Raw genomic sequence first — 27,749 nt, forward strand, 5'->3', positions numbered from 1 at the left:
AATTCCTTTTTCTTTATAATATTGAGAAGTGCATTTTTATCTATGTACTGCTATGTGGTGTTTAATGACAAAAGTATTTCATAAAGAAGGATGATAGTATTTACTAAACTAGCATTTAATAAAAGACAACAAAGCCCCAAGATAAGACTGAGGACAACTTAAGCCTAGTGGGGTAACTCCTAACAAACAGAGACCCAAGTGAGGTATTTTAAGAGGATGACAAAGGAAAGCATAATGATTAGGAGTAGGATGGAGGAACTCAGCTGAATGTATAGCAAGATATCAAAGGTCCTTTGGAAAAGGTGACATTTGGGCTGACCTTCAGTTCTGGAGAGGGCATGCAAATGGGTTGAAGAAAAGCATCAGTCCCTCAAAGTGCTGGAGGACCGGGCAACCAGCACAGCACATGCAAAGGTCAAAGTAGGAAGGACTTGACATCTTTAAAAAAGGAAAGGAGTCAGTGTGCTTGTGGTCAGCGAGCAAAGCCTGTGAGAGTACGTGCAGTCGGGCAAGTGGGTTACAGCCCAGTAGGCAAAGACAAACAAGTAAACCTCTCCCCTGATGGATGGAAATCAGAACAAGATCAGCACATGCTTCAAGTTTCTGAAATGCAACTTCCCACTGTGGAACCACAGAGAATGCCACTTCTCTTTGTCAGTCAACAAGAACATGCTGTGGTACACAAGTGATGTCCATCTGACCACAAGGCTCCTATTCTACCTACATCTACCCTTGGGTGGGCTTGGCTTCCTTGCAGAGAACAAATTTCTATGTTTGCCAACCAAGTATTTAGGTAGAAGATTTTCCTACAAACGGTGTTGACTTCTTGAAATCTCAAATCTGAAAATATATGTGACAGGTTGGATTAAAGCCAGATTTCACATTAAATGAGAAAGGAGAAGAAAATAAAGCAAGAAGCTTATGTACCATGCCTGTAGTACTGTGTTTGCACTTCCTCAGGAGCAGACAAAAACACAGGAATAAACAGGAGGCAACAAGAATTAAAGATGCTCCTGTGGACTTGCAAGATTTGTAAGTCTTTTTTACAAACAACAACTCAAGGCTGTTGTAAAGACTATGACTCCAGTTTTTCAACACACGTTCATTTACTTTTGAAAAACTGGATAATATGCCAGCATATTGACACTTACACATCAAGCACAATGCCACTGCTGCTTTTTAGAAGATTCAGTTCAGTTTTTAATTTTTAAGACATTTAATTTGCCGGATGATATGGAGATTTTAAAAGTACAATTTGATAAATTTTGTGTAGTGTAAATTTGAAGACATTGTAACTTAGAATTGCATCCTCTCATGCAAAGTTGGTTTTGTAATTGTCACTAGACCTCACAAATTCATATTTAAATATTCATTTGCTCCGTGTGTCTCTATTTAGAAACAAGGAGAAAAAGGATATATATATTGTCCTTAAATCATGACCTTTTAAATTGCTGGCTTCCCAGGGAAATATAGTTGAATTTACTGATATACACTGTCTCAACCTGGGAATCCAGCATGGGACTGATCAAGACCCCCTGAATCTGGGTGTCAGTGAGGAGGCCTAGGTAATCTATTGAGCCTTGGGCAGCAGATCAGTACCCATCCCAAGTATACACACGGACTTTAGACTCCCATAGAACAATGTGAGGTGCACTCTCACCCTGAACTCTTGGGGAAGGGTCTAGGTCCTGCCCTATATGAAATGACAGACTATGGACACCCCCATGGAGGGCCTCACCCTCCCTGAGGGAATGAGGGGATAACGGGGGGGGGTTGGGGGGAGGGCATGGGAGGAGGGGAGGGAAAGGGAGAGGGACCTGGAACTGACTTGTGAAGCAACCTTGTTTCTTATCTAAATTTAAACTGGAAAATAAAATAAAAAAATGAAAAAAAATACTTCTCAGTACCAGGGAGTAGTGGTTTAATCCATGGCAGACATTCCTTTGGGTTTTGGGATGGCAGCAAAGTCTACTTAAGACTGCAGAAAAGTGGACCCCATGGCAATTGTGGTGTTTCATCAAGCAGACGTTGGGGAATATGTACAGCATGAAGAGAGACAACTTAGTATGAGCATCCCAAGAAATTTTTGCTGTATGAGAGGACTTATCTTTGCTTCTTATGTATGCAGACATCATTATGTCAAATTTGGATAACACTGATATAAGCAGCTTGGATTCTTACTCAACAGAAATGGCTCAAAAATAAGGTTTCAGGCAAAAGCAGGTAGAGCACAAGTACAGTGGGATACTTGGTGAGTTCAAGGCTAACCTGGACTACACACTGAGACCCCTGTCTCAAAATCCTAAAACAAACAAACTAAAACCTGTCAAGTGTTTGTGTGAGTAAATAGTGTTTTTATTCTGTATCGGTATCTCTTTGTTCTGATAGCCAGCTCTAAGTTATTGCACTGAGGACAGGAGCAATTTTACTGTTATCTGCAATAATACTTTTCCAGCATAGTAGTAGCATAGCAGACTAATGGTATTATTTTATTAATAACATTAAAGATAGTAGAAACAGCCATATTAGAATAATAGGCTATGCCTATTATTTTTACAGATGGAATTAGTAAAAATAATAGATGGAACTCAACTATTTTTCTTTATGGTAAGTGGCGTATGGTGTGGAAGAACCCAGGCTCAAGCCTCAATTCTGCTGCCTGCCAGTTGTCTGGTATTAGACAAGTTATTCCAATACCACATAAGCTTCCTTTTCTTCATTTGTTAAAAGGAAAAAAACAAAGCATAAAACTTGTAAGTGTGGCGGTTCACTTTTAATTCCAGCAGTGGGGAGGCAGAGGCAGATGAATTCAAGACCAGCCTGGTCTGCATAGGGAGTTCCAGGCCAGCCAAAAGAAAACAAACCCAAAATGCACAAAACTAGAAGAATACCTTTAAATCATCAACATGCCAGCATTCATAATTAAAAATAATGGTTATAAAGCATGTAGCATAAATCTGGCAAGTAGGTGTGGAATAAATACTGAAATTTGTTTTTTTCTTTAAAAAACAAACATTACTAACATAACTGATATTTTAATTTATAGTTAAGAATGCTCCATTTCAACTACAATATTGCTGTTTATATTTCTATTTTATACAACTTGGTGATTTAAAAACTAAGATGTATGAATTAAAGTACCTTTAAGTTGATAAGGTGTTTTTCTTCTTTTTTTCTTTTTTCATTGAAGTTTGTGTTATAAGACAAGTGCACTCACTACACAGAATGGAGACTAGATCAATGTTTTGTGACATCTTACTTTAAGTTAGATGTGATTGAATTCTTTCTTTCCCTCCCTCCCTCCCTCCCTCCCTCCCTCCCTCCCTCCCTCCCTCCCTCCCTCCCTCCCTCCCTCCCTCCCTTCTTACCTTGTTTCTTTCTCCTTTTGAAACAGAGGTCTTATGTTGCCTGGACTGGCCTGAAACTATCTACTTAGCTGAAGGTGGCCTTGAGTTACTGATCTTCCTATTCTCATCTCCAAGTGCTGGGTTTCCAGGCATGAGCCACCATACAAACTAGACAGGAAATTTGTCTCTTACACGCTAGGCAGGCACTCTGCTATTGATCTGTATTCCTTGCTCTCAAAGCCTATTTTTGAATTAAAATAATGCAGGAAGTCAATTTTTCAGCTCAAATTCATACTTTAATATGAGAAGTGCTAGCCTAATGCTGATTTTAATATCTTTTATCAAGGCACAGAGCACCTTGTGGTAGGATTGGCTTATAAACATCTAATGGAGAGAAAAAAGGAAAAAACAAAACAAAAGCTTCTAACATAGGAAACATTTGTACAGTCCACGCCAATGCTTGGAAAAATAAACAGGAGAGACAAAAATTCTTTTCAAGTTAATCTTTTAAATTCAGAGTTCTGTAGAACATTCCACACAGTCCAATTATATTAGCTTTCCTTATATTAACTTTTAGATATTAGTTTCTAGAGAACGCTATTGCTCAACTTTCTCAAAATGTAATTTCCCTTTGCTACAGCTTTCTACCACACTTAAACAATCATGAACTGCCTTTTCTCTAAGCCCAGGGTGGAGATTCTCAGCAATTTGATACACTTCAGAAAAATTAAAAAGCCCTCTATAAATCATTATGTATTCTGTATGCATGTTCCTTTCTTTACATTTTCAGATCTTTAAACCCTAGGTTTCTAGAAAGCACATGGGGGAAATAAATTGTAAAAACATTAATGGCAAGAGAATGCATAATGCTTGACAATTGTTTGAAAAAGTAGGTCTTGGGGACATGTTACAATTTATGAATCACTAAAAAATATCACAAAGGATCTCATGCACTGAAATGATCTACACAACTTAACTAAAACCATAACAACACTAGGACACGATGCATCAAGATTCTCAAGCTCTGGGGAGGTTTGCAGAAGGTTAGTTCTTTAACAGTTTAACCAGCAAGTAGTAATGAAGAACTTCACTGACGAGTCTTCTGTAAGTTCTGTGCCATCTCTCGAAAGTCAGACAAATCTGTAAGAGTTAAAGTTGAAGTTGGTAAAATTGTTTTTGCACTCTGCAGATTGGATGAAAATCCACAACTTCAACAGCGAAATTCTAATCCTTTAATCACATGGTAGTTTGTGTCAGCTTTTAATTACATGGCATATTTTATACCATAAGGTGGAGTAATAATTTCAAGTAACAGTGAGGTAAAAGAGCGTTTGTGCCACATAGGCTAAGAGCCTATGCTCAAGTTTCAATGATAATTATAGTATTTGTCAGTTCTCTCTCTCTCTCTCTCTCTCTCTCTCTCTCTCTCTCTCTCTCTCTCTTCTCTCTCTTTCTTTTTTTTTGTTTTTTGAGACGGGGTTTCTCTGTATTGAACCTGTCCTGGAACTTGCTCTGTAGACCAGGCTGGCCTCTAACTCACAGAGATCCACCTGCCTCTGCCTTCCAAGTGCTGGAATTAAAGCCATGCACCACTAATGCCTGGTAGTTCTTTCTTGAGATATCAACTATACCAAATTTCTCTTGAGTTTTTTATCTTAGTTCAAAGGGAATTGTCATGAAAAAAGAAAGGTAAAGAAAAATTGACTAGAGTTTGTTTAGTTTTAGGTACACATTGATAACTGTGCATTTTCCTAGTGATACAAGAACTTAGCCTTACACTACATTTTACATGTGAAATTCCTGCAGTATTTCAGAGTTCTATTTATATGAACAGTGATGTCAGCATCATTCTAAGATAAAATTGTTGATCTAAAACAATGATATGTGCTTAATTCGGGTAGTAGCAAGTGACTGCAACATCAAGGACTGTGCTTCTAATGCCATGAAATAGGTGATCGTGACTTCAATACTGGTTTATAATTGCACCTATGAAACCTACAAAAGTGTGGACAAAATGTCTGTTGAATGTGAATTGTTTACGCCAATGCCTCTACTGTCTTCAGACTTTAGTATGATGTAGTACTGATTGAAAGAAAACATGCAAATATCAGATTATGTCCCTTTCCAAAATATAGAAGAGAAGAAATTGGCCTTTCCTCTGGAAACTTGTTCATTTCTAGCAGCTGTATGTGGCCTTGACCTTAAACCAAGCCAATTTTCTTTGACTAGGGAGCAGTTTCATTTTGAGTGTGAAAACTCAATGTGAAACCCAGAAGGGAAAAACCCACAGCTAAGCCTCCTCCAAGGGAAAGCACTTCAGCCCCCACAGAAGTGAAAATGAAGCTGAGTATGTTCTCTCTGGGACTTGCCTTGTGACAGTTAGGGGTGGGTGTATAGCTTAGGGGTGGTACAGTTAGACCAAAACTGACCAGTGATGCTCTCAACCAACATCAATTGCCTGGAATCAACAAAACATGGTGGTTCATGAGGTGAACATTAACCTAGAGAGTAAAACACCTAATTTCTCCATGTTGCTCTGCATAAGATCTGTAAAATGTATTGCACTAATGTCCACCAACAATTCAAATTTTCTGAATTGTTTGGGCTAAATAAGATTCTATATTCTCAAACCTGTAATTACTTATTTGACTGTATGAACATTATATAACAATGCTTAAATTCTTATCTTGTAAATGCATGCTGTACAAATTGTACCCTTTGTTTAATTCTAAGGAATATTGTGATAGTAAAAATGTATTAAAATTAACAGAAAAATGAATGAAAATTATATATTATTTTATAGGTTTTGTTATCCATTCAAATCACAAACTTTCACATGAGGAAATAAATATTTGAGAAACCTTGGTGAAAATGGTAGGAAATTATAAAAATAATGACTGGGAAGGTGAACCCATAGTGATTGTTGGAGAAGACAAACATGGTTAGCTTTATTTTAAGCCTTCTCATGTGATATTGCTGTCTTCAGGTTTGACTAGTAAGTGCCATATTTGTGAAGACACTCTAAGGTTTGTTAAGTAGATTTTAGTGCACAGACTTGTATATTACTACCATGTTTTTAACATGATAACAACTAAACTATCTTCTTTCTGTCCAGGGATCCTATTGTGTGAATGTTCATATGAAAATGAGTTTCATATATTGACTCTCATGTGCACTTTGGGAAATTCAGAAATATTAAGGAATGTGATAATGAAGAGTGGCAAAAGAATATGCAGAAACCAGTGAGAATTAACTAGTCTCAAGGTCATGTTAATGTATCAGGAAACTGTAAGATGTACCCTTGGTTCCAGGAAGTACTTAGATTTTAATAGCTGTTAGTTAATTCCTGGTCAAATATAAGTGCAGCAGTTGTTAGCAGACCCAAGGAAAGACACACATGTAGTTTATTTCTGGATATGAGGGAAACAGCTCCATGTGAGTTTTGAAGGTAGTGCTGTTAAAAAGACAGTGTTCCTCTCAGCAGCTGGGGACTCAGTGTCTACAGAATCAGTATCAAAAACTCTTGAGAATCAACACCTTTTTTTAATCAAGTCATTATTATAACATATTGGCCATCATTATGACTTTAGAGTATTTGAAGGGAAAGAACTAATATAATTTAAATTATAAAGGATTAGGCCTGGCAGAGAGATGGCTCAGCTGTTAAAGGCTAGGCTCACAACCAAAAATATAAGGATTACGCCAAGGTTGTGAAAGAAGCAGTAAACAGAATTCCTACATTTCTGTTAGAGTAGTTGCAGTTCATTAGAATTATTTGGAAGTAAGAATGGACCTTGCATCAACTTTACTGGAAGAAAACATACTGCCAAGATTTCAACCTCACATACATTTATTGTGTGTTATGTAATATATTTTAATGAAATAAAAAAGTGATTTACTGTGTTCCTCTAGTTTTCTTCCTATTGCTTTCTGACCAAAAGCAACTTGGGGAGCAGTCTTTCCTTATACTGTAAAGTCACAGTCCAACACTGAGGGAAGGCAAGGCAGGGATACAAGGCAGAAAACTAAAAGTAGAAACAAAGAAGGGTTATTGACTGGCCAGCTGTCTAGTTTACTCCCATGCTCATACTTAACTAGTTTTCTTACACAGTTCAAGGCCCTAGGGATGGTATTCTTTCCATGAGGCTTGGCCAACATGCTCCCAGGCCAATCTGATCTAGGCAATTTCTTAATCAGGTTTTCCTCTCAGTTTTTGCCATGTCAAGATAACAATTAAAGTTAACTAGGACAGATGTTAGTTATATTCTTAGCCCTTCCTTGCATGTTAAAATTAAGACAATTGCATAGGATTATGTGAAAATAGCAAATGTATTTTCATGAAGCATTTGCATGAGTGACTTTTCTTTTGGAAAGGTAAAATTTGGTATCCCTCAAGTTTGTCCAACCTACAACTTTTGAGCTGCATATAACTCAGGGTATCTAGGAACGTAGCACAACATAAACTGTAAACTTCCTTGAACTATTAAAAAGACTTGTGCGTGTGTAAAGTTTTAGAACTTGATTGTATATTGAGTATGAACTTTGAGGATGGATAAAAATGTTATGTTGCTATCTCAAAAATTTGGACATTCTTGGTAGGATGCTTGTTTCCTTTCTATAAGTTTCCTAAATTATTTAGCATCAATATGTTAAGTGACTGAAGAAATATTTGCATCTCTGTGTGTGTGTATATATGTATTATGTATACACACAATACACACAACACAGAACACACACACATACAAATGTATATGACATTTACAAGTAAGCATGGCCTCAATCATCTAGTGTGAAATGCTTTCCAGAACCTGCCCACAAACTGCTTGTAGGAATTGTACTCACGATGGGAATCCATCAGCCTCTGGAACCAGAAAGTCGGTTTCTACCAATCCGATCCATAGGGATACCAAACCGCTTTTTTGAATGATCTACTACTTTCCTGTAACAAACCATGGAAAATATTTTAAAGTAATGTCCAAGTTATAAACTATTGCTTTTGTTTTTGATTTAATGCAGATCTAGAACTCTCTTCAGAAGTAGGAACAAAAAATTATAAATACTGTTTATCAGTTACCATTCTCATCTCTGCCCATTTGTCAAGAAAATTAAAGTTTAGAGAGGCTGATTCAACTCTGTTAGGCCCCACGAAAACCCAGATCTTATCAGCATATTGAACTGCTAATAACATAGTTGATAAATCCTGCTGCTTCTGCAGAGGTCATTCTCTTATGCTTTTATGCCTCTAAATGGATCCTATGAAGAAGGATAATGGTTGAAGACAGAAAAATGTATAGATGCTAAAACTGTTGTGGCAGAAGCCTACTTCTAAATGCCTTCACTTAGACATCCTGTAAAATGCTTGAATGTGATCATCTGTGTCTGCTATTTTCTGTGTCCAGCACTGGTTGAAGACATGAACTATAATGATGCATTTTCCTGCTTGATGACTTTTGTATTAGTTACTTTTCTGTTGCAGTGATAAAACACCATGGCCAAGGCAACTCACAGAAGGAAGGGTTATTTGCGCTTATGACTGCAAAGAGATAGGAGTTCAGTATCTTCACAGTGGGGAAGTGGCAGTGGGTAGTCATGCCAACTGGAGCAGCAAGCAGTGAGAGTGTGCTAGGGATGGTGGGAGGCTTTGAACCTCAGAGCCCATCCTTAGTAACATACCTCCTTGAGCAAAGATACACTTCCTAAATTGGCTCACACAGCACCATCAACTGGGCAACAAGTACTCAAACATTTGAGCCCATGGGACATTGTCATTCAAGGTTGTCATTACTTCTGTGAAGTGAATCTTTCTACACCATAAGATAATGCTCAACAACTCAGATCTAAAAACAAAGATTTTTCTTCAGGATGTCTTCAATGGCTTTCATTCTTTTTTCCTACTTACTTTTGTTGTGCTGTCAGTCTCTGTCCATAAAAACTAAAACAGAATGAAAACCCCAATGATTTCTCCTACTCTCATTCAATAGACTTTTCTTCTACAATCTACTTTGTCCCTATATGTCTAAGGAGCTTCTTTTTTTTGTATCCCGAGGTTCATAGTCATAAGTAGTATTTGTTTACAAAAGCCTTGACTACTCTCAGAAGTGATGATGGCTGGAGACAAATAGTACAGGAACAAATCTCCCGTTTTACTGAGTCCAAGTTTTTCATTAACAATATTACTTAGAAAAAGCAATTCATTAAAAAGACCCGAGGACATAGAGGGATTATTTTACAACTATGCCTCGCAATAAAATATGCAAATGCTTCTTAATTTACCTAGTATAGTGAATTTGAAAATGGTTAATACCTCCGAAGTGCTTTCTATACGCCATGTGTTATATCTGATCTGGTGCTGTGTTCACAATGATGCACAGATACAGAGCTGGATGCAGTCTTACCCTCACATGATCCTTATGAACAATGGGGTTATATTGCATTGTCCTGCTGTCCAACCTTCTTTTCTACTAGTTCACATCGTCCCCCTTTCTAGGCTTTTGGTTTAGTTATGAGCATGGATTATATGCTAGTTTATAAGGTATTGTCTCCTAAAATTATTAAACAGTTAAGAGTAAATATGGAAAAAATATACTTACTGCATAAAGTACTACTTCACAACCTATTCCACAATACTACCACACAACCCTACTCCAACTCAAATTTTTAGAAAATATATTCTATTAAGAGGTGTCTTCTGGATACTTCCCTGGTGCCAGATTTCTAGAATGACCCCATCTAGGAATCTAAGCAATAGTCCTAAGCAATAGTAGAGACACTACCTCCCCTATAATGACATTAATGACTACTTTAAATGCCATCCTAGAGCCTTCATCTAGCAACTGAGCAGAAGCAGAGGAGCCAGGATGTATCCCTAATTCATGAACAGATTTTGGGAGCCCATTACCCATGGAGGGATACTCTCTTAGCCTGCTCCAAATGACTTGAAAGATTTTGATGATCCCTCATGGAAGGTCTCACCCTCCCTGGGGAGTAGATGGGGGATAGGATGGGGGATTCATGAGGGGTATAGAAGGATGGGAGAGAGAGGGAACTGGGATTTATATATAAAATAAGATTCTTTCTAATTTAAATAAAATATAAAAAAGAAGTGTCTTCTGTTTCATTGTCTTGATTTCCTAATTACCAATTGGGCATGTCGTTTTCATCTTGTTAAACAATAGGAAGCAATTAATTTGTAGAAATAGCTTAAAACCAATGGAAAAAAGTTGTAAGAAAGTAGACATACTAGTTATGCTTCAAGAGCACAGAAAAGGGAATTTATATACCATCATTGGTCAGAAATCAGCCACATCTCTACCTAACAGAAAAAGAGACTGGGAAAATTGGCCTGGAATGATAGAGTGTGCATGATAAACCTTGACTGACAAAATTATGAGTTAGTAACTGATTGTAATTTATTATGGTATTAACAAGAACAAAGACATTTCTCTGTATGATTTAGGACTTATGCCTAAGTGCTATGTGGCTAATACATACAAGTTATTAAATGGATGTGCTCCCTCCCTTTAAATTGATTTTTTCATTGGCTATCCATCATTAAAATCTCAGGACATGTGTAGGCAGAAGCCAATATTGGACAGAGGAGAATGCTCAAGAGTGACAAGCTGAAAAGGAAGTGAAGAATCAAATCCTCCCATGTCTTACAAAAGGGGAAGGAAATGGCAGTTGAGGGTTAAATGCCCTGCTTAATAGTCCCAAAGCCACTTTACATTCAGGGTTGTGGAAAAACTCATTTGTTTAGTTTTTTAAAAATAAGTGCACTATTCTCATAGAGTATAGCACGTTCACTGGTTCTCATAACTGTTTCCCAAAACCAAGGTAAAAAATGTAAATGAAATTTTCTTGTTTTGCAGTAGTTGATGTTTTCCTGCTAAAGCAAATGAGTAGAGGCTGTGCTTGTGGAAAAAGCAAAGTAATTAACTTCCTTCCGTTTAAACCCCATAACCATTCTCTCCTCTTACTGTCCCCAGGTTAAACTGTGTTAGGAACCAGGAAATAGGACTTGATCTTCAATGAATGAATTATTTTACTTAATGTTTCTGGGATCCTCTACAATTCTGTTGTTCTAAGGAATTCTTTATTTTCTGATAAAATTCAGATAACATCTGGTGTTTCTATCCATTGGAATTGTTTATTCATTCAACATGCTTACTTGTTAGGTACTATTTGGTTACGCTTTTGTTTTATCTTTCAGTGCCCAGTTCATGCTGAAAACGGCCACTGAGGTGATGCTCACAGAGTCATTTACACATGTGTATGCTATGCTCCTTCTGGTCCAGTTGAATTATTTCCAGACTATTTGAGCTACTTCAGAATGAGACAGGTAGCATGTGACTGTGTTCTAGCATCTTAATTACTTTGATTCATTTTATCAAATGTGTATGGTCAGCTGCAAAAACTTACAGATATCTAGAAATAATTTCTCATGAACTTGCACATATAAATAGGCTTAACGTAGGAGCAATTTAGCACATTTAAAAACAAAACCAATTTTAAAAGTCCATGAAAGTCAAAATGGCTCATGAAGCCAAGGAGTTTATCTGTTCTATACCAATTCAGAGACAAAATGGCAAGCTGGTAGTTTTCTTAACGTGTTTTTTTTCTGATATCAAACATGTCTAACTCTGTAACAGATGGACTGACAGGAGTACCCAGTGTGCACAGATGGAAAGTTAGACAGTCTAATACCACTCAGGCAGGCTGTACTGCTGATTGTCTAGTCCCTCTTGTGTCAAAATGATGTAATGACATAGCTTATATTAGATGCAAGTGAAGGAATCCTCCCTTTCATGGAAAATTACCCTGTGAGAAGTTTAAGGAGATGGATTACCTATCGAACTAATACAAGAAGAACGTTTGGATTGTTTATTTTCAATGTGACTTTTATATTTACAATAAAATATAGACTTCATATCAAATAGAATTTTCTTTGATGTCTATATCCATCCTTTCTGAAGCTGTATTAGCATTGTTAAAGGGCAGTAGAAAAGTTGTATTGAATCATTTTATTAAGTATTACCCCATATATGTCTATGGGTTCATCAATTATGTCTACCTGGTTTAAAGAAAGTAGAAAAGAACATCCATACTTGCAGCACCAGCAAATGATAAGGAAATTTACCTGCAGAGTAGGCATCCCGCTGCCCCCTGCCAAGTGATGTCCCAGTCCCAGCTTAGTCCATTTATGTATTTGCCTCTCCTTGTGTATATTGTTTAAAGGTCTGAAACTTCTGCAGATAGTTTTACAATTTTTTAAGGCAATTATGTGCTGCAGATCTAATGTATAGCCTAATATAGTTATGATTGATAGCATTACTGGTGTGAATAATACTGTTGCTCCTAATAACTGTATTATGAATTATACCTAGGGAACATATGATACACTAGAAGTTTGTTCAAAGTGTGAGGCTTGTGTTCTCATTATAAAATCAGATGTTGTGTGAGGTGAGGGCTATGTCATCTAGCCTCACTGTGGCAGTTGTTCTACAATGTATCCATGTATCAAATATCATCTTTGATTTTATATGTCTTACATTCAATCTCTCTCTCTCCTGTGTGTGTGTGTGTGTGTGTGTGTGTGTGTGTGTGTGTGTGTGTGTGTACGCGTGTTGTGAGTGAGAGGACAACTTTTGGGAGTCAGTTCTCTTCACAATGTGGGTCTCAGGGAACCAACCCCAGTATCAGGTAAGTACGTTTTACTCTTGGAGTCATCTTGCCAGCCCATGTTCATTTCTAAGGAGAAACTTGTTTTCTGTCAAACATGCCCCACTAAATCTTTAAAAATAAAAGGCACCACTGGGAGTTGGTGGCACACGCCTTTAATCCGAGCAGTTGGGAGGCAGAGGCAGGACTGGTCTTCAAGAGTGAGTTCCAGGACAGCCTCCAAAGCCACAGAGAAACCTTGTCTCCAAAAACCAAATAAAAAAGGCACCATATATGAATTCTCTATTTCAGTAAAGATATGTATTTTAAAATGAATTCATGTTGATGTGTGTAGATATGGCTGGTTTTCTTTTCTTCTATAGAGTGTTCTGGTGAATGGGTGCATAACAGTTGTCTATCCATCCTGCCACCTAGGAAAGCCCAAGGAGCTATTTTTTGATGTTGTTATGCCACCAAAATAAGTTGAAAATTCCTTTATGCATGTCTTTCAACTTTATTTGATGATTTGTGAACAGGATATTTTCAAAAATAGAGTTTCCAGCTATGACTGCATGTAATTTTATTATTTAGTACCAGACTGTTTACCATATTCATACCTATTTACAAACCTAAGAGTCATGTGCCATGATTACTTTTATTTTAAGAGTATCCCGGGCCCTGGGACATGACTTTATAGTTTTGGCAGTCTGATTTCTTTTTTTAATGTTTTTATTTAAATTAGAAACATGAATGCTTCACATGTAAATCCCTGCTCCCTCTCACACCCCTCCTCCCTTGTCCCTCCACCAGCCACCCCAGTCCCCAACCCAATCCCTACATCATTCTCCAGGGAGGGTGGGGCCCTCCTTGGGGGATCTCTAATGTCTGTCATTTCATCCAGGGCAGGACCTAGGCCCTTCCCCATGTGTCCAGGCTGAGAGAGGATCCCTCTATTTGGAATGGGCTCCCAAAGATCATTCATAAACCATGGTAAACACTGAAAGAAATCAGACTACCCGAGGCAGTCTGATTTTTTTAGCTACTACCTTATACTGGATGTGATCAAATCCTATATTGCTAATGTAGTCTCTTGTCTTTCATCTGCTTATTGTCCACCTGGATTTATTCTTTGAAAGTGTCTGCTTGATTAAATATGATTTTTTCTTATTGATTTGTTATTCTTTCAAATTTCGATGGCAGGTGGGCTTAGTGTACACCAAATATGACACATTGTATCTATTGTGTACTAACTTTTTGCCATCAACTTTCTTGATTTTGTTATTAGAAAATCTTTTATGTTACTTCAGTGAATATCAAAGTCTCATCTTACTTAATGAGTTCTTTCTGTCTCACAATTGCAGATTCAACTTAATTGAGTTTCTTGAAAATCTGCAATTTTGACTAGAATTGAATTGACTCTATGTTGTAAGTCAATCTGTGGAAAACTAAAATCATTATGAACGTGCCATGTTATCCCAAATGATTTATCACTTAGGCTACTTTAATGTCTTCAGGCAAATTGTTACAGTTTTTTTCCATAAAGAACATGCATAATTTGTGGAATTTCATTTGTTTTAAGTGATAGCACATAAGAAAATATGCTGTAGTAGTTTTTTTATAGCTGTCTTTTACTTGGTTAAAAGTATTCTTCTAGTGTTCATTTATTGGTGATTTTAGTCATGAATGGAAGTTGATTTTGTGGGGGTGATTGTTGTGATGATATGGTTTATTTTCTTATAATTAGTTCTATTAGTTGAATTTGATTTTGTGGGGGTGATTGTTGTGATGATATGGTTTATTTCCTTATTATTAATTCTATTAGTTTATTTTCTAAAGGAATCATCTTTGTAGAGCAAACCAATGAGATAATGGTGTATTGTTTTACATACCTGATTGGACTTGCTTAGCTATTTTTTGCAGAAAGTTTGCATCTGTGGTCACTAATGTGACTATCATGTTAAGTTCTTTTCTTCTTCATTCACTATATGGTTTTGGTAGCTAGGAAACTTTACTTTATTAAATGGGATAAAGATTACACATTTTTTCAAGGTAGGGAAATACTCCCTTTTGGTTTTATCACGAGTTTTAAGGCTCATTTTCAGACTAGCCATTCACGAATTTCATGGCGTGTTGATTCCTGTATGCCAAGTATTGATTATAACACTTTTTGCTTATCTTGTGTATGGTTGGGAGTCTCAAGGAAAGGAACTTGGATTGAGGGTCTGGAAAATGTTCTCCAAGAACAACAGTCTAGGCTTGTTGCTGCATTTTAAGGAGACAATAAAATTCTAGGCTCCTTTAGGAAAGGTCATTGGCTCACTTCAGTGGAAAACTACCCAGAGGGAGCATGCAGTAACTGCTCATAGAGGAGGTTCTTTTTAGTAGGTCCATACGATTAGCAAACAAGGAATTGTATTATAGTGAAAAACTTAGCAAGAATGAGGCAGCCAGCTTGCAAATTAGGTCCCAATAATTCCCTTACTGTGTAGTCTCCTCCACTGGAAAGAGCCAACTTCCATGGTCAGTGTGGGAAAGGCACGGTATAGTCCTGTAAACTGCTGTACCTCCTGCCTTTCCTAGCTGGGCTATTATGTTCTGAGGGCATCTAGCTGCCATTTCCCTCAGAGCCTCATAAAAATTCCACATGGCAAAGAACTGAAACCTCCTGCCAAATGCCTGAGAGAAACAGTCATTCTAGCCATGAGTGGGCCAGTTTGGAAGTAGATGCTCTAGTACCAAGTACATTAATTTATTATTTACACCTCATTTTTCTATTATTCCTAAAAGTGGTTTTGAAGAAAAAAAAGACATCATATACCTACTACATAAAACAACTTCATCACTTAAACAAAATACATTCATCAACCTAACATTGGCATATTGGAACTTGAAAGCCTCCATATTTTCAAATTTAATTGTGAGTTGTGGCCATTCTCTTTAGTAGTTTTCCGGGGGTCTTTTTTAGTACGCTCTCAAATGTCATACCATTTATTCCAAGGTAGTTACTTACATTTGAATATGACCCTCATCCTTTCTGGATTCTCCAATTCAGTAATCAAAATTGCCAGATTCCAGGATTGACTATATGCTACTGCATGTTCCCTAGGTTGTTCAGAGAACCCCCAAATTGGGTGTGCCTTACAGTTTCAAGAGACTTTTGTTCTCACATATTTTTTTAGTAGTGCATAAAAAAGAAAACAAGGGCGCTTCTTGAAGGAAAACAAAGAAAAACATGGTGACCTATCTACATGTCAAAGACCTCTCTGTACTAGATAGACTTGCATGGTAGGGTCTTGTTACCTCATAAAGACAAGAAGGAAGTAGATGAGCAAGTTCTGTCCCTTCTGCCTAAATAAGCAAGCCACTCGAGACTATTCTTTCCCCAGGAAGAAAGGAATAAGGGGTGTGGCAAATGTCAGCCATTTTCTGATAGAAGTGCTTGCTTAAGTTGTGGGGACACTGGTGAGTTTAGGCCATAAAGTGAAGCACCGCTTCAATGAGAATGGTTACATCTGGTTTAAGAGTCTATCTCAAAGGTAGTAATTTAGCTTACGAAGACTCTATTTAATTTGTTATGATGGTGCTGACCTTGTTACATTATCTTCTGAAGCATTTTCTCCAGGGAATGAGCTGTGTGAACAAACAAGCATTCAGACAGAAACCATGAGCACTGGGTCCAAAGGTGAGACTTAAGTAACCAAAGTAACTCGGTCACAACTCACTAAGGATGCTCTGCAGGCGAAGACATAATGATCCTCACTGGCTTGCCTCATGACCTTCTTGAGAAGCTAATGAACTTTGAAAACTCCCATGCAGCAAAGAGATTTACGTTAAAATGCTGTACAGAGATTTATTTTTGTGAGGGTGACCAAACTATCAACTCAGTATTATACTTTTGAGAAAAGTTTTCGACCCTCATACACAAGTTAGGTAAGGCTGACAAGTATGTGGTGCTGAACTGAGGTGTGAAAAGACTGACAGTAAGAAGCAAGCTCTGGCAAGGGATGCCTGAGACCATGACGCTCAAGGGCATTTCCCAGCGCAGAGCCAGGCCTTTTAACGAGGAGGACAGAGGCCCGTAAAAGGGGCACTGCCCTTGGGATACTTTCCCGTGTCCTAACATCTGAAATACGGCCCATTTTGAATCTTCTCCAGACATTACCACGTAGAAGCTTGACAGTACAAGCATGGATTATGAGATGACTCAGCTGGTCCAGGTTTGACACATTGCTTCATAATGAATCAAAAGAGATGTAAAATGCTAGGCTGTTCATCTTGGTCTTTGGGACTGCCTCTGAGAAGGACAATCACATCAGTAAATTGAATCTGATATCATAATTCTTCACTTTAGCTTGGACCTCCAACTGGTGCAGGGTGAGAGACCCATTTTCATTGGTATGGAACGCTGACAATTTACAATACATATTCAATGTTAGCTTCATTATTCCTGGCCTTTGATAAGCACATTATTCAAAGAGTTTTAATTTCTGTTGAGGAAATAGCTTTAAACTTGAATTTAAATGATGATATATAATTTATAACTATGTAATATTAGGGATATAATTTTACATTTGAAAGTCATTCAAAAAAGTGGGTATCCCAATATCTCCCTCCTTTGATTGTCATGAGTTAGCATCTTAGAATGATATTCTTTATGTTATTATTACGTTTTGGCCACCCTTCCCAAACTAAGGAAAACCTGAAAATAGAAGAGGTGGCAAATATTTCCTTTTGTATTCTCAAATGAGGTTAATAGGCTTACAAAATATTTAGAAGGATGCTGCTACAACAGATTGGTTCCAATCTTAAACCCCAAAAGGAGTATTGCTAAATGGGTCAGGAGAAATTTCTTGTCAGCAAGTTTCTGAAGAACAGCATTGCTTCTCCAAGAGGAGAAGGCATATTAGAAAATCATCAAAAGAGCCTGATGGTAGACCAGATGAATCAGTGTCTTCCAAATCTAAGAGAGCAAAGAGCTGTGAGAGTGGTCCTCATGAAATGAGGAGGGGACTGTGCATGAAGCAGCTTTACTCAGTGATCAGAATCAACCATACGTAGCATGTAGTTGGCTAATGTTAAGTATGACAGGGGTATTCCTGAGGGCTGTCTGCCAGCTGGGATGGGGAAGCTAACTAGGCAGGATGCTGGTTATGGTCAAGCCAGTAAGACAGGATGAAGACGAAGAGTATATCTGACTTTCTGGAGGTAAAGTACTATTCAGGGCAAGGCTATTTATAACAATTCCAGTGGGTGATTTGTGATGAACAGCAGAAACATCCCTGTATTGATTTTGATAGTGCCTGCTAATAATCCTTAACTGCTCAGTTAGAGGAGAGAAAAAAACAGCCTGGTGCAGGGGAAGAGGTGAAGGGGACAGGATAAAAGTAACAGATCACAGCCCGTTCCCACTTAAAGTTCCCTACTTGAATGAGCTGAAGCCGCATAAAGGAAAGTTTTTGTAAAAGTGAAGTCGGATGATGGAGCCTAAATGGACATTTTAATCAGTGACTTTTTAAAAAGGAAAACATTAAAAGATACATGTGACCAGTGGCATCATAGTCACCTTTCATATCTATTGAGGGATGGAGAATCATCTTCTCAGGTTGCCTTGAAAAGATGTAAGTATTCTTTTCTGTGGAGTTCTTCTGTCTTGAATTTATAGGAATTAATGTTCTGAAACAAAATGTTTGCTGATCCAGATGTGTAATTGAACTATGGATCTTTTCTCTTCTGCCCAGACTTGTCTGTTTATCTTTTCTATTTTAGCTTTCAGCCCTAGGATACTGAACTATTTGAATTACATAAATGTTCCTGTGTTCCTTACTGTTGAGTCAAGAAATAGGTAGCCTTGGATAGAGAGAAGGAAGAAAGAACAGTAGAGATTTTGGGAATATTTTTACCTGTCCTCCCCAGATTCCTTTGTGAACATCTTCAGTGAGTTATGCTGTTGGATGAAACTCACTGGCCCCTAACTTCCTAGCTTTGCTCTGATTTTCAGAAGCCTCTTTCAATGTCTCCTGAGGTTAGGGCCTTGGGCTGCTGTTCGTTTGCTATTGTCTATATTTAGAGTTTGCATACAATCTTCTGGTGAAATAGTCTCTTTACATTTCCCATTTCTGAAGTGTCCCCTAATTTTTTGTTTTGCTGGGAGACAGAGGAACAGAATAATATTACTTGCTTTGCTGACCTCAAAGTATTAATAGGATGATATGAATAATACTTGTAAAAAATATTGTGTGATGCCATGCTTCAGAAAAATCCCAGGCCAGTCATCCATATCAGTTATATTAATGGTCATTCCATTTACTTAGCATGTGATCATGCCTACTTCTTTTTACTTAAAGAAATGGGGCAGATGCTCATTAACTTCCGACACTAAACAAATGTCCTAAATTGGAAAAATATTTAAATTCAAAGCGCATAGTTGAATTTGCCCTTAAAACTAAAATAGTTTTCCCAAGCATCTGAAAAAGTTTGGTGTCATATTCAGATGAAAAATGTGTCAAATAGCAGAAAATCAGATGTTTACTTCATAGGCTCTGACACAGATCCTGCTCTGTTTAAGTCTCTCATTGTTTATATTGTTTCTGGGATCCCCTAGTTGTTTGTTCCTCCATCCTTCTGACTTCATCTGTTAGTAGACCTTTCAAAAGTGTGCAATTGTTTTTAAGTGCTGTATCACAGATATAAAATAATGCATATTATACATTCATGACTCTGTTCTCTCACATTATGGACATGCAATCATATAAAACCAATATACAAAAGTGGACAAGAATGGCTTTCTTGGATTTTTGCCCATAACTGAAACAGAACACTTACTTCCATTTTCAGTGCAAAAGTCAGAAGGTATTAAGTGCTCAGAACTTTGTCACAATAGAAAACCTTGGGCTTGATTACAAGTCCTTTCAGACTCCAGGTTTGCCTCCCTCAGTTTTCTGCCTAACATATTGTCGTCTAGTGTACAAACAACTTAATATATTTGACTTAAGAGTAAGGAGAAGCATTCTGTGACCTTCCAATGAGAATGAATGGTGCAGAAAAAACTGAAAGGGAATGCCCTTGATATGTAATTCTAATAAATAAAGTATCAACTGACTAATTAAATATAAAACATTTAATACTTTAAGTTAGAACAAATCTTAACTTCCTCAAACACGAAGGTCACCCACTGTGTGAATAAACGCCTTCCCTCTCCGTAAAACAGCCAAGCTTCCGCAAATAGTTGGAGGTGAAGGTAAGCTCACGAAAAGGAGAAAAGACAAAGACTCCTTTTAGCTGCACAAGGTGATTGATTTCATGAGAATCCTCTTTCACTTTAGAGCACACTGGGTGCTTCCTCTACAATATGGCTCCAGGACTACTGACTGTTGTTACACAGTCTTTGGAGTGCAGAGCTGAGGCCAACAGGATGAATGGCTGTGTGGCTGCAGATCTCCTCCTGTGGTTTTGAACCCTCCCTCTTCTTAGTACCATGTAGACCACACTGGATTATATGTTTCTATTTCACCTTTTATTTTCCATGTCTTTTAGACTTATCCTCAATCATTTCCTCATATCATCATATTCCAGGTCTGATTTACTATTTGTTTTATTGTTCAATTAATAAAAACTTGTATACTATTTTAGACACTTGCCAAGATAAAATAGTACAATGGATCCATCTCTTATCTTTCTTCACCCTATTTGTTTCTACAAGTGTATTATTTTCAAGCAAATTTCAGATAAATATGGATGATGACTTTTTACCTTCAGTATTTTAACTTTCAATTTTTGGATTTATGAAGACAAGAAAGCCATGAAGATATTATAGTAATTATACTTTGAATTTGGGTTAGCCAGATTAACAAACTATATTCTACAAATATTGTGTCACTGAGTTCAGTAGGCTAGGTGTATTAAATGCATTTTAAATTGATAGTTTTCAATTTATTCTGGATTTATAAAGAAACAAGCAATCACTATTAAAGGGGCACATATACTTTCATAGTTAAATATTTGAGTTATGTTATTTTCTATCATGTAATCATCTCCCTAATAACTTGGCATTATTAAATAGCCACTATTGTCACTCATGCTGCTTCTTATAGACTTGAACTTTAAGCAAAGTCATTGTTAATTCATGGACCCCAAAGGCATTGAAATATTCCATGAGTCTCTCAAGTCTATTTTGTTAGTATCCCTGTTCCATCCATCCTTTTTTTTCCTTTGCAAATCTTTGTAATCTGTTATTGAAAATCTATTGAAAATCTAAACTATTTGTTTTGCAGTTTTCCACAGTCTGGATTTTGTGTTTGCCTGCTTCTCCACAGTGTCTCCAAAGGACTTCTGACTTCATGTTTGATGAAAATTGGTATCTAGCTAAAGACAAAATGGATTTTTGCTTCTCTTTCTTTTTTTCTGTTTTTCAGTAATGCTATCTTACAGGAGCTCATAGGTTCTTTCAACAGGGGACACAGGATGCCCTTTTCTTCTGTAGTGACAGCAGCAGTTGTTGACCTTTTCTGGATCTAGAACAGCATGAGTGTTTTAGATTATAGATGCTCTACTATTCCATTTCCATTTATTAGCCACAATGAGTCCATAAAATAAGCTTTCTTCCTCATCAATCCATTCATCATTTCTTAATTGTTTCAGACATTAGAGCACAAAAAGAAAATCTCACATCTATCAGTGGTAGAGTTCATGTAAGAAAGGTAGGCTTAGGGGAGGGAAAGGGAGAGGGACCTCGTACTGACTTGTGAAGCAACCTTGTTTCTTATCTAAATTTAAAATGGAAAATAAAAAAAATATTAATAAAAAAAAAAGAAAGGTAGGCTTAGGGCTGCCTTCACTTACAAGTCTTCTTACTGTTATCTGAAAAATGGAATTCTTTGAAGGGATTCCACGGTCTAAAATGCTATTCTTCATTCATGGACTTAAACATTTACCGCTGTGTAGTTTGTATTTCAATTGCAGCTCAGATGATTACTCAGCAGGGATGTCTCCCAGTGTGTGCCTGAATCCCTTACCCAGGCCTAAGTAAAAGGGAACTAACTCTCTTGTACCTGGTAAATCAAGATGTTGGTAGCAATTTAGGACTTCTTTGTCCATGAGGATTCTCACGTGTTCCTTTAAGTGAGAAATGACATAGAGTGATGGCAATCTGGGCTCTCAAACTGCTTGTTAAAGATTGCTGCTTTCATTTTGTTTTTGAGGAATCTTCAATATACACAAATTGAATCAAAATTTTGTAGTTCAGACTGATACAAATATTTCATAAACTATTTGAAGTCATGATATCTGGGAGTTAAATTTATTTTATGGGTTCACTTAACTTTATCTCGTTTCTTTTCCGTCTGTGAACCTCAGTTCTTGTTAGCATCAGAACTAGATTATTAAATAAATGTCTATTTACTTGGTCTCATAATATCTGATCAATACTGTTATGATAGAAATACCAATATTACCACCCATAATATAATTTCTGAAGAAAGTTTCAGGTTTACTTTCCATCATTATTTGTCTTGATGCTGATCTCACTTTTAGGTGTTTTTTTTTTTGTCATATATTTTCCCAGAGGTGTGTGGTAAAATTATTTCTTGCTGTTATTTGGTACAAATATTCTTTATATAGTAGCTGTATTATTAACTGAAATATATAATTTCAACTCATGAACTAGAATTTTAAAATTTTATGTTAGATAAATATTTTAAATATATAGCATAATTTAGTGGTTAAATCTTAAATATTAACTTCTTAATATTTCCTATGTTTCCTCCTATATGTTGAATATTTTCCATTTTAATTACTTAATTAATATTTTTTGTGAATGAGTGTTTTGCCTGCATGTGTGTTTGTGTGTCACCTGTGTGTCTGGCAGAAGAGGAATTTATCTGACAGAAGAGGTGTTAACAAGCCGGGCATTGGTGGCTCATGCCTTTAAGCCCAGCACTCAGGAGGCAGAGGCAGGCAGATCTCTGTGAGTTTGAGGCCAGCCTGATCTGCAGAGCAAGTTCCAGGACAGCCTCCAAAACAATACAGAGAAACCCTGTCTCGGAAAAAAAAAAGACATTAACATGTGGGTGCTGAGAATCAAATCCAGATCTTGTATCAGAGCAGCAAGTATTCTTAATAACTGCGTAATATTTCTGGTCCTTAATTTATGTTTTTATTCTATAATTATTTTGTCCATTTGTTGACATGTGTAAGTTGTCTCATTTCTAACTGTATCCTTACACAAAAAGCAGGATTTTATCTGCCCACCTAAGAAGGCTGATAGTTCATTGCTTTACTTTCAGTTTCAGAGAATGACACAGGGTCTCATATGCCAGGAGCTTGCTCTGCCATATGCATATCCTAATATCCTGAAGACAAACAGATCTTAATAGACACATTATCTCCATTTACACTGAGGGATATGATTGATTTCAGTATTTTATCAGTTGTGGTACAAGGGAACTCAAGCCACTATAAGGGGAAATACACAGCAAGGGGAACAGACACTGAGGATGGAAGATGAGTTGTGTGTAGAATGATGGTTTAACAGCATTAAGAGTAATTCAATGATTCTTTAATCATTAATTAAGGGAGGGAATCAAGGAATATATTCTAACTCCATTATAGTTGTTAGGAGCTTACAAAACACTTCCATTTGACTACACTTTTTAGAGAGACATAAACAGAGAATTATGGAAAATTTTATGTGAGACACATGCAGAAAAGGGAAAAGGTTTGATTTAAATGCATGTGTTCTTAAACAAATTCCAAGTGTTCTTTGCTGCTTCTCACTGTAAGAAATGAATTAATTCACATCTTATGAAGCACTGTGTTAAAAATAACATGACAACACTGCTCTGGCTGTGTCCTTTAGATAGCGCTTTCAAGCAACTGGAGTACCCCATCACATGCATGTCGCCCCTTACCTGCCATAAGCAATAATGTCTTAAAGAAACTATTTTTTAATCTATATGCAAGAAGTTCTTCCTTAGGAAGTACAGTAAGATATTCCAGCCCACAATCATAGTCCTGCTACTTCCAAAGTATTTACCTTTCAAATAATCAATTAACCCACATGTCGGCTAGCACACTCAAGTTTACCATGATGTTTTAAGTGTGGAACCCTGTTACAGAACCTGGAATGAAAGAACTAGACAGCGGGATAATTTTCCTGCTTCACCTACCTCTGTTTCCCTTTGTGCTCTACAGACCCAGCAGAGAGCCTGTCCAGGGGAGACCCAAAGCCAGGGAAGCTCCTCTTCTTCTTGGTCTCAAATACATCGTTCTCCAAGGACACCAGTTCATCAAGAAGCAGGAGCTTAGATGCAAGGTCCGTGGCTGATTTCTGTTCCCTGGATGTGGGTGGTAATTGCAAGCCTGCTGCTCCAAACTCAGAGGCCTACAGGGCAGAGAATGGTAGACTCATTCATTTAGACAGTGAAAAACAAGTATGCACAAAACTGGCGTTAGTAATTTCATACCACTAAATGACACACCCAGGGCTCATTTTATGATGCCTCTGGGTTATGTTTTACCAAGAAAACTAGACTTTGGGGGAATGGGACACACAGAGATACCCAAGAAAATAACAAAACAATCCCTCAGGCTTCCTTCTAAAATTTGATGTTATTTACCAACTAGCCTTTCAGATAGCCCCAGGAACAGCAGCATCCTGCCCTGTCCACCATGACAGCTCCCCTGTATTTCTTTCATTATTTCACTCATCACATTTTACTTTAAATAATATCGGCTACAACAAACTTATATTTCTTACTAAGTATAAGTAACATGAGAGCATGGCCTAAGTTTTTATTTTATTCAATGCCTATGCCAATATTTTTCTCTTAACCAAAAAAATCTAAAATGTTTTTCTGAAAACAAAAATCTAAAAGTCATGCTATTTTACTTCCGTGATTCATTCGTTATCTATGTAAGCCACTAACACTCCATTGTGCTCCACATTCTCCATTAGGTTAAAGGGATACAAAATAAACAAAATCCTATTCCTTGACCCAAAGTAAATTAACTTCTCAGTCTATGTGATTTATTAAAAATTAAAAAAAATTGTGTAGATCTACCCCTATGATAGTCCTGTTACAGGCACATTTTCTTATTTATTTACCTGCTATGTACGGTTTCTCTTTGTACTTCATGCAAGACACAAGTGGATGAGTGTTTAGTGTGGAAAATCCTTTTTTCCTTTCCAAATCCCATGATTAGAAATTTAGAAACTGCTCTTGTTAAGCCCCAGGCTCCTCTTTAACCAAGGAATACAAATCTGTTCTAGGTGCCTGAGACAACTCTCCAGGATTTCTTTCCTTCTTCCCTTTAGTCATGCGCTTCCATGTATCACAGGGTGGATCACAACACAGAGATTAGGAAAGGAAGGATGCTAAGTCCCATTACAGAAGCCCCCAAAGTGGGAAAAAAAACTTCAAAGGATGACGCTCTTTCAACATTGACCAAAGTGAGACAGATTTGCAAATCTTGTTTCTGTGGGGGTGCTAATCCAGGTAGTGAGCAAAATTATTGTGCTGCTAGCACTTAAAATTGCTATTAATTTCAATAATTTCTTATTGTGGATATCCTTTGTGATGCTTAATTTCCTATGAGATATCCAAAATATTAGGGGGATAGAGAGATTCAACTCCTTAAGTGACAACTGTTTGCCTTGAAGAAAAGGACTATCAGTCAAAAGATCAGCCAGACTACCTTTATGCTAGTACTTAACCACTGATACTACAGAGGTTATTGGGGGGAGATGTATATCCATGGGAGCTGCTTACTGCTGAGGCATGTTGCTGGCTCCTGAAGATGTGGTACTAGTCAGCTGGACTGAAATTTCCCTGCAATTATTTCTGTGCAGGCCAGAGGAGTGGCCTACCAGAAGGACTATTGTGGTCGGTTTTAAACTAGTAGTGTCATGATTGGTGTAAGCATAAAGATTTTCTGTAAATGGTTTGTATTTCTGACTGTACAAGCAGGTAGTACAGCTCATTGTTTTCATTTGGTAAGCTAGCTAATAGACACCCTCCTTTTGTGGATCTTCCTCTACCTGTAGCAAGCATTAGGCCCAGTACAAAGTTTGCCCTCTCCAGTGGCATTTCCTGCCTGATTTGGTTGTTATATGTGCAAGGTAGAGCTTCAGAAGCAGTTGACAATTTCAGGAAGAGAAAAGATAGGAGCTGGCAGCAGGGTGGTAGCAGAGATAGTGGCAGTTACCATCTCTGCAGGGACAGCTGTGAAAACAGCCACAGCAAACGTAGACAGTTGAATAGTTTTCCAATGCGAGGGCATCCAAGGCAGACACAAAGTAAATGGCAGAAGTAGAGAGAAGGTGAGAAAGACCAGGGAACGGTGGCTGGAGGACAGAGAATCCCGAACAGCCAGAAAAGTAAAACTGTAGTCACTGGAATCATGCCAGAGACATTTGGCAATCCCTAAAGACCAAAGCTCTCAGACACTTTAGGACCAGGCATTGTATCACTAATTGCTGTCAAGAGGTGCGAAATCTGAACATTTTGGGGCTGCACTGGGGCTCCAACATTTGCCACCTTAAGGAAAACATCCTAGCAGGTGTGGCCTGCAGGAACATTGGCACACAAGTGTCACTACCCTGGTTATCTGCCTCTGCACTGCCAGAAGTCAAGGCTCACAACTGACCAGGTATGGGAAACATTCCTTGGGAGAACAAAAGGCTACAGTTAGACAAATGGGAGCTAAGGCATCTGAAAATTGTTTCTATTCTTCTACCTCGTACAACACAAAAACTAGAGTTTTCATTAGTTTTGTTTCTTATTGTCATAATAGGTTTGGCAAAAACCATGTAATTTGGCATTCAACCAACTTCTCTTTTTACATAATAACATCTCATGTTGATGCAAGGATAAAATTAAAACATGTTTGTAGTGATAATAAATCAATTTTCATGTTTCTTATTGTTTGAGGAATACAAATCTTATGATTTCAAACTATCAAAAATATATAGATAAGTCACATGGTCTGAATTCTTTGAACTCAATAGTTCATTGTCATTTATATATTTAACGTTTTCAAACTTGAATATCGTTGGCAATGAGAGTAAGGTCTGTGTTCTGAAGACACTTTGTCAGTTGCATCTTCTGAGTGATGTGAAAACATCCTATGTCTGTTAAAATGGCCTTGTGTGCCTGTGTGTGTGTGTGTGTGTGTGTGTGTGTGTGATAAGCTGGCATCAGGTATTTTTTCTTTACCTTATTTTTAAGATAGGGGCTCTAGTTAAATCTGGAGCTCACTGACCTGGCTAACCTGGCTAGTAAGAGCCCAGGAGTTGTGTTTTCACACTCCCAGAGCCATGGTGCCAGTTACTTCCCCGGGCTTGGCTGTGGGTGCAGAGGTCTGAATTCAGAGCCTCATGCTTACTTGGCTATAGTCTTATTGGCTGAGCCATCTCCCTGCCCTTGCATGTGACATCGTAAGCTGATTTTCATTACCTCTGTTGCTAAGTCGACAGAGAATGCCTTTCCTGAGCTCCACAGCAACACAATCAAGGCCAGGATGAAGTATTCACTTGCCAATCTCCGGTCCAGCATCTAGGCTCAGATACATCAGAGCTTATATTAATTAATTTGAAATACAAGACAGAAATCAAAGCTAAGAAAAGACTGTTAAAAGTGAAGTCACTCACTTCTATGTGCTTCAATGCATGTCTGCCAAACTACATTGCCTAATAAAATTTGTCAGTCTCCTGTAATGCATTCTCTAAAGGATTAGTTTCCATGAAAACAT

General features: G+C 37.5%; 1 protein-coding gene across 1 annotated transcript in view; it reads right to left on the minus strand.

Annotated features, from left to right (window-relative positions):
- Window positions 1–3,617: 3,617 nt before the first annotated feature.
- The window catches only part of Ostn (osteocrin), a 34,705-nt gene continuing 10,573 nt past the window's right edge, over window positions 3,618–27,749 (minus strand). The window contains exons 2-5 of the mRNA XM_021227975.2: window positions 27,455–27,553; window positions 24,167–24,381; window positions 8,190–8,286; window positions 3,618–4,487 (exon numbers count right to left, since the gene is read on the minus strand). Coding sequence (XP_021083634.1) covers window positions 8,202–8,286; window positions 24,167–24,381; window positions 27,455–27,553 — 399 coding nt within the window. The 3' untranslated portion in view covers window positions 3,618–4,487; window positions 8,190–8,201. The remainder of the gene's footprint in view (window positions 4,488–8,189; window positions 8,287–24,166; window positions 24,382–27,454; window positions 27,554–27,749) is intronic.

This window comes from Mesocricetus auratus, unplaced genomic scaffold (genome assembly GCF_017639785.1).
Source record: "Mesocricetus auratus isolate SY011 unplaced genomic scaffold, BCM_Maur_2.0 Super-Scaffold_100008, whole genome shotgun sequence".
NCBI classification, from domain to species: Eukaryota; Metazoa; Chordata; class Mammalia; order Rodentia; family Cricetidae; genus Mesocricetus; species Mesocricetus auratus.